Genomic DNA, 7,500 nt, shown 5'->3' on the forward strand with positions numbered 1-7,500 from the left:
TGATAGACAAAACTCAGGTAATTCCATAACGGTCATGGATAGGCCAGATGACAGTTGATCCTACAGACAAGTGCTTATCTTTTCAGTAGTACATACATAATGCAAAAAAAAAAAAAAAAAAAAAAAAAAAAAAAAATAAAAAAAAAAAAAAAAAATAGAAAAAATTATAAAAAAAAAACAATAACAAAAAAAATCAAAATAAATATTAAAAATATAAATCTAAAAAACAAAATAGAAAAACTAAAAAAAACAAAAAAAAACAAAAAAAAAAAAATAAAAAAATAAATATTATAAAAAAAAAACTCATAAAATAAATTATAACTCTTTAAAAAAAATTAATTTTAAAATAACAAAAAAATAAAAATAATAAAAAAAAAAAAACAAAAAATCAAAAAATTAAACAAAAAAAGCAATAATCTAAAAAAGAAAGAATGAATAAATATTCTATCAACAGATGTTGGAAGTCTTGTTTGGACATAACTCGAGCATCAAGTTTGAAAAAGTCGGCCGCAACAGTTTCTTCCCATTGGATGGAGAGTTTGGCCAACCATTTAACATCGGGGGAGGCAAGGAGGGTGTGACTGGCTTCTTCAGCTCTCTGCGGCCAGCTGCCTGGAAGGATGGATCGCTCCTCCTCAACATTGATGGTTAGCTTTTTTTTTTGTGCTGTGTATACTTTTATGTGTTCTGGTGGCATTTTGTTTATTCTACTTTAATTTTATCTCATTCCAAAGCTGATAACTAATTTTATGCTGTTTCTTTATAAGATTGGTAAGTAATTTGTAGGAATAGAATTTTAAGATATATATGGCCTGTGAAGTATCCTTCTCTCTTCTCTTAGCTTTTTTTCAACGGGCAGATCACTTTCATACTACATTTTTCTTTTTATTGAAATTAAGCGTTTTTTTCCTTCAGTTGTATAAATGGGGCATCCCACCAAATGCTAATTAATATCACTTTGCTAATATATCATATAGATACATATTAATCCATAAGTCTTGAAAATAACAGAAAATACACACATCTTTACCCAATGAAAGTTTTTTTTTCACTTGTTTGATTTTTAGCAAAAAACCCAGTTTAAACAAAGAGGCAAGTAGAGACATTTTGATGTTTGAAGCTTGTTGCATGAATACCTGGTCTCCATTGTTTGGGCATAGCTAAGCCATGGCATGTATACATCCCATTTGCATTTTGGGCTCATTTTGCAATGGCACGTATAACTACCATCCATAGTATATGGTATATTTGTGTCAAGACTTAAAAAAAACAATCATAGAGGCAGCGACAATCGATCTAGCTCTCATTACAGTCTAGATCTCTAGACGACACCCACTCAGATAGAGTAATCACTCTCTCAGTCTCTCTCTCTCTCTCTCAGTCTCAGCTCTCGAGAGTCAGTACGAGCTAGATCTCTACACAGTAGCGTCAAAAAATCTAGAGAGCTCTCCATCTCTCAAAATCTCTTCTCCTCTCTCTTACTTCATCTCTCTCTCTCCCACTCATTTTATCAACTCTCTCTCCGAGATGACATCAACACCTCATCTCTACTCTCTCTCTCATTTTTTTTCCTCCTACTCTCCTCTCGTCTCTTCAACACACAGAGATCTCTCTCGAAACATCCTCTCTCTCTCATCTCTCTCTTATTTACCCTTGCAATTTTTTCGATATTAGTTCAAATTCTAGGTCTTAAACAAAATGAACCATGTTACCGTGAATCAGAGTCATATTCCATATAGAAATAGTGTTTGGACTTTTGTTTCTTGTTGGATATTTCATTACATTTTATTACAGGTTTCTCACATTCATTCAAATTTAATATTTCATTCAAATTTGATATTAACCTCAAGAACACGAGGACGCGTATATTGTGTCCTCGCAGTACTCATGACATATCTGAGGACGCACATACTGCATCACAGCAGAGTTCTGTTAGAACCGGATACTGTACGAGATCTTTCAGAATACACATCATTTATGATACGATACCTTACTTGACTTTCATTATTATTACATAGGAGTGTGATTCACTTATACCAGGGGAGGTACTGATGTACCCTGCTAGCAATAACTTTATTATTTTTTTTAGGGAACAATACATAAAACTATAAAACTTATTGTGATTAGTTTACCATGAAAGTGAACTACTTCAACCATTGTCTGTTGTCCTCTGAGTGAAGCCTCCCACCAAGGTCACTCTTCCCACCCTCCTCCTAGCTTGCCAGATGCGCAGGGGGAAGAGGTTAATTCTGCATGTTTTGATATATAGTACATGATATGTTGAGGTTTGTTATATTCAATAGCAATATTTACAATTTGGCGCGTTCCAGCAGCCAGGATTCGGCGTGAGTCACTTTTTCTACTGGCTATAGTGAAGAGGCTAAATAGGTTGGATATTTTTTAGCTGATTTCAAATAATAATATCTTTATGAAATGTCATGTAGACCATTAACCCGTTAATGACGGATGACGTGTTTTTTCGGCATACATGACGCAGCAGCTCTTGCTGCTCTTATTATTATTACACTCCTCTACATCATCCAAAATCATCCTACCCAGTCATCTATATCTGACACTCTCAGTCACGACACACAGTGCATGAACACTATGACCATCTCAGATCAATTTGAAAACTGATCTGATTCTGAGATTATTATCATACTCATGGCAAGCAATTATAACTGTAGAATTGTACCAAGAATATCGAAATATGACCTAAATAAACTGATTTTTTTTTTGATAAGGGTCATCAAACCACATGGAGGGATCATATGTTTTTGTTTTTTAAATTCCCTTAGAAGGTACTTCAAAACACTTTGCGGCAAGAACCACAATTTGATGATATGTAAACTTGTCATGTTTCATATAATTATCTCAATTTTTTTTTTTTTTTTTAATTATTATTAAGAGATCTAACTGTCTTATACCTCCTTAGGTTTACTACTGGATGGCTCCTTTTTTAACCCATTCACGCCGGTTGACGTGGTAGCACGTATTGTGGTTTTCGCGTCAGACGCCCTGGACGAGCTATGAGGGGAAGCCGCGCGCTCAGGTAGAGCGAGCGGGTTAACCCAGGCTCGCGGCTTGTGCGCCCGAGAATCTCGAGGCGTTAGGCTTATGCGTTCGAGAACCCCGGTATTGCAACCGCGCAAAGCCGGAACGGCCCCGGCGTGAATGGGTTAATCTTTAGAAGACCAGCGTGAATGTGTTAATCTTTAGAAGACCAAGATTTTTTAATTTCTTTTTTAAACACTTCTATTATATACTGCTATTCAAAAAGTGAAGAAATATATCTGCCTGCAGTTGCAAACACCTCATTCTACAAGGAGCAGTCTGTCATGGACTTCCTGATGGAAACACTCCGCCTGCGTGAACAGGACCTCAACAAGCCTCTGATGCCCTATCAGAAGAAGTCACTCAGAAGGGAGCTGAAGGACGTGAAGGTGAGACACAGCCATTAAGAAATGGTGTTGTTCACCCTTCTGAGGCAGGCCTGAGCTGGGCATTATACGAGGTGCTTTCTATTATTTTCTAAACAGTTTGAAATAATAGTAAAATGATACTGATAAGCATTTGGTATAATGCATCAGTAACACAACTGAAGGAATAACTAGGTCGTTTTTTAAACAAAAAAATGCTTTATGTAAGTGATCCAACCCTGAGAAAAATACCTGTAGCGAAATTGGACTGACTTGGGTGAAAAATAGGCCAACAAATTAGTATATGTGAATTTACCCTCTCAGGAAGGACAATGACTTACTGTAAATCACAGTTATTGAAAAATATTTCAGTTAATGATTATCTTCAGCTGAGCAAAAATTAACTTGCAAATCCATTTTCCTTGCCTATTTGTTTTGGTTTTGCTCAAAGGTTCTATGACAGGTAGTACACAAATAATATTGAATAGCTAAAATACTGTACCATGTTTGATATACTGCAGCATTGGAGTTTCACCACATACACACATTAAACATAATTACGTTTTTCTTTTTTCTTCTTTTCCTCTTCCTCTTCCTCCTCCTCCTCTTCCTCCTCCTCCTCCTCTTCCTCCTCCTCCTCCCTCCTCCTCCTCCTCCTCCCTCCTCCTCCCTCCTCCTCCTCCCTCCTCCTCCTCCTCCCTCCTCCTCCTCCCTCCTCCTCCTCCCGCCTCCTCCACCTCCCCCATCCTCCACCTCCTCCTCCTCCTCCTCCACCTCCTCCTCCATCCTCCTCCTCCTCCTCCTCCTCCTCCTCCTCCTCCTCCTCCTCCTCCTCCTCCTCCTCCTCCTCCTCCTCCTCCTCCTCCTCCTCCTCCTCCTCCTCCTCCTCCTCCTCCTCCTCCTCCTCCTCCTCCTCCTCCTCCTCCTCCTCCTCCTCCTCCTCCTCCTCCTCCTCCTCCTCCTCCTCCTCCTCCTCCTCCTCCTCCTCCTCCTCCTCCTCCTCCTCCTCCTCCTCCTCCTCCTCCTCCTCCTCCTCCTCCTCCTCCTCCTCCTCCTCCTCCTCCTCCTCCTCCTCCTCCTCCTCCTCCTCCTCCTCCTCCTCCTCCTCCTCCTCCTCCTCCTCCTCCTCCTCCTCCTCCTCCTCCTCCTCCTCCTCCTCCTCCTCCTCCTCCTCCTCCTCCTCCTCCTCCTCCTCCTCCTCCTCCTCCTCCTCCTCCTCCTCCTCCTCCTCCTCCTCCTCCTCCTCCTCCTCCTCCTCCTCCTCCTCCTCCTCCTCCTCCTCCTCCTCCTCCTCCTCCTCCTCCTCCTCCTCCTCCTCCTCCTCCTCCTCCTCCTCCTCCTCCTCCTCCTCCTCCTCCTCCTCCTCCTCCTCCTCCTCCTCCTCCTCCTCCTCCTCCTCCTCCTCCTCCTCCTCCTCCTCCTCCTCCTCCTCCTCCTCCTCCTCCTCCTCCTCCTCCTCCTCCTCCTCCTCCTCCTCCTCCTCCTCCTCCTCCTCCTCCTCCTCCTCCTCCTCCTCCTCCTCCTCCTCCTCCTCCTCCTCCTCCTCCTCCTCCTCCTCCTCCTCCTCCTCCTCCTCCTCCTCCTCCTCCTCCTCCTCCTCCTCCTCCTCCTCCTCCTCCTCCTCCTCCTCCTCCTCCTCCTCCTCCTCCTCCTCCTCCTCCTCCTCCTCCTCCTCCTCCTCCTCCTCCTCCTCCTCCTCCTCCTCCTCCTCCTCCTCCTCCTCCTCCTCCTCCTCCTCCTCCTCCTCCTCCTCCTCCTCCTCCTCCTCCTCCTCCTCCTCCTCCTCCTCCTCCTCCTCCTCCTCCTCCTCCTCCTCCTCCTCCTCCTCCTCCTCCTCCTCCTCCTCCTCCTCCTCCTCCTCCTCCTCCTCCTCCTCCTCCTCCTCCTCCTCCTCCTCCTCCTCCTCCTCCTCCTCCTCCTCCTCCTCCTCCTCCTCCTCCTCCTCCTCCTCCTCCTCCTCCTCCTCCTCCTCCTCCTCCTCCTCCTCCTCCTCCTCCTCCTCCTCCTCCTCCTCCTCCTCCTCCTCCTCCTCCTCCTCCTCCTCCTCCTCCTCCTCCTCCTCCTCCTCCTCCTCCTCCTCCTCCTCCTCCTCCTCCTCCTCCTCCTCCTCCTCCTCCTCCTCCTCCTCCTCCTCCTCCTCCTCCTCCTCCTCCTCCTCCTCCTCCTCCTCCTCCTCCTCCTCCTCCTCCTCCTCCTCCTCCTCCTCCTCCTCCTCCTCCTCCTCCTCCTCCTCCTCCTCCTCCTCCTCCTCCTCCTCCTCCTCCTCCTCCTCCTCCTCCTCCTCCTCCTCCTCCTCCTCCTCCTCCTCCTCCTCCTCCTCCTCCTCCTCCTCCTCCTCCTCCTCCTCCTCCTCCTCCTCCTCCTCCTCCTCCTCCTCCTNCTCCTCCTCNTCCTCCTCCTCCNCCTNCTCCTNCTCCTCNTCCTCCTCCTCCTCCTCCTCCTCCTCCTCCTCCTCCTCCTCCTCCTCCTCCTCCTCCTCCTCCTCCTCCTCCTCCTCCTCCTCCTCCTCCTCCTCCTCCTCCTCCTCCTCCTCCTCCTCCTCCTCCTCCTCCTCCTCCTCCTCCTCCTCCTCCTCCTCCTCCTCCTCCTCCTCCTCCTCCTCCTCCTCCTCCTCCTCCTCCTCCTCCTCCTCCTCCTCCTCCTCCTCCTCCTCCTCCTCCTCCTCCTCCTCCTCCTCCTCCTCCTCCTCCTCCTCCTCCTCCTCCTCCTCCTCCTCCTCCTCCTCCTCCTCCTCCTCCTCCTCCTCCTCCTCCTCCTCCTCCTCCTCCTCCTCCTCCTCCTCCTCCTCCTCCTCCTCCTCCTCCTCCTCCTCCTCCTCCTCCTCCTCCTCCTCCTCCTCCTCCTCCTCCTCCTCCTCCTCCTCCTCCTCCTCCTCCTCCTCCTCCTCCTCCTCCTCCTCCTCCTCCTCCTCCTCCTCCTCCTCCTCCTCCTCCTCCTCCTCCTCCTCCTCCTCCTCCTCCTCCTCCTCCTCCTCCTCCTCCTCCTCCTCCTCCTCCTCCTCCTCCTCCTCCTCCTCCTCCTCCTCCTCCTCCTCCTCCTCCTCCTCCTCCTCCTCCTCCTCCTCCTCCTCCTCCTCCTCCTCCTCCTCCTCCTCCTCCTCCTCCTCCTCCTCCTCCTCCTCCTCCTCCTCCTCCTCCTCCTCCTCCTCCTCCTCCTCCTCCTCCTCCTCCTCCTCCTCCTCCTCCTCCTCCATGAGATATTTAGTTAAGGCTGACATGCCAGGTGAGCAGGCGTACAGCGCTCGCTCGCAGCTAGTGCGCCCAAGAATCCCGAGGCTTATGCATTCAAATACCCCGGCATTCCGACCATTTAGAGCCGAAATAGCCCCAGCGTGAATGGGTTAGAAAATATTAAAAGATACAAAAGTGTATGCTAACTAGAATATTTTTAATTATATATTTTGATAATATAATTTCAGGAACTGTGTCATGGTTACTCAGAGAATTAGCTAGACCCAAATGATTGTATCGCACAGCACTTCGATAAAAGCTGTTATTAATTATACTATTTAGTGATACAACATATGATCATATGTTCTGTTGTAACTCACATCTGTTTGATTAGCCACTTTCTCTCTCTTCCTCTAAGGTCTGCATGATAACAAAAGGGCAGAGAGTGCAGAGGAAGCTGAATGATCAGGAAACAGCCCAGCTAATTCGTGCAGCAGCAAAACCACCATACCAGAGGCTCAACACCATCAGAGACATCGTCCATGCTTGCAACTTTTCTTCAGATCCATTGATAAAAGCATTAGAATTCTCAATATCAGATCAGGTAATTATGTATGTTTGTGTGTGATTTTATCCTCTTTATCTATTTTTTTTGTAGTTGAATAAAGTCAAAATGAATTATTCTTTTCTTTTTTTAATAAATACTTGAATTATTACAAAGTTTTTTCGGTGTAGAATCAGGACTAATTATAATATATTATTTCAGATTAATAAACTAATCGAAAACAAATAAACTAAAAAGATTTGTTCTCAGATTTTCATGTCTTGAAATAACTCCTTTGAATTGAAAGGCTTTCAAATTGAAGTTTATTTGTGTTTCATCTCTGTGACAGCCAATAAGTTTTGAGGGT

At 46.1% G+C, this 7,500-nt stretch overlaps 1 protein-coding gene across 1 annotated transcript in view; it reads left to right on the forward strand.

Moving 5' to 3' along the window:
* LOC122264798 (protein argonaute-3) overlaps positions 1-7,500 on the forward strand; it is a 46,505-nt gene that overhangs the window by 21,899 nt on the left and 17,106 nt on the right. The window contains exons 5-9 of the mRNA XM_086553010.1: positions 455-647; positions 3,304-3,453; positions 6,838-6,866; positions 6,984-7,193; positions 7,483-7,500. The exon at positions 7,483-7,500 is cut by the window's right edge and continues 158 nt beyond it. Coding sequence (XP_086409136.1) covers positions 455-647; positions 3,304-3,453; positions 6,838-6,866; positions 6,984-7,193; positions 7,483-7,500 — 600 coding nt within the window. The remainder of the gene's footprint in view (positions 1-454; positions 648-3,303; positions 3,454-6,837; positions 6,867-6,983; positions 7,194-7,482) is intronic.

This window comes from Penaeus japonicus, unplaced genomic scaffold, assembly GCF_977035675.1.
Source record: "Penaeus japonicus unplaced genomic scaffold, GWHDUDI00000001_assembly GWHDUDI00000027, whole genome shotgun sequence".
In the NCBI taxonomy this organism is placed as follows: Eukaryota; Metazoa; Arthropoda; class Malacostraca; order Decapoda; family Penaeidae; genus Penaeus; species Penaeus japonicus.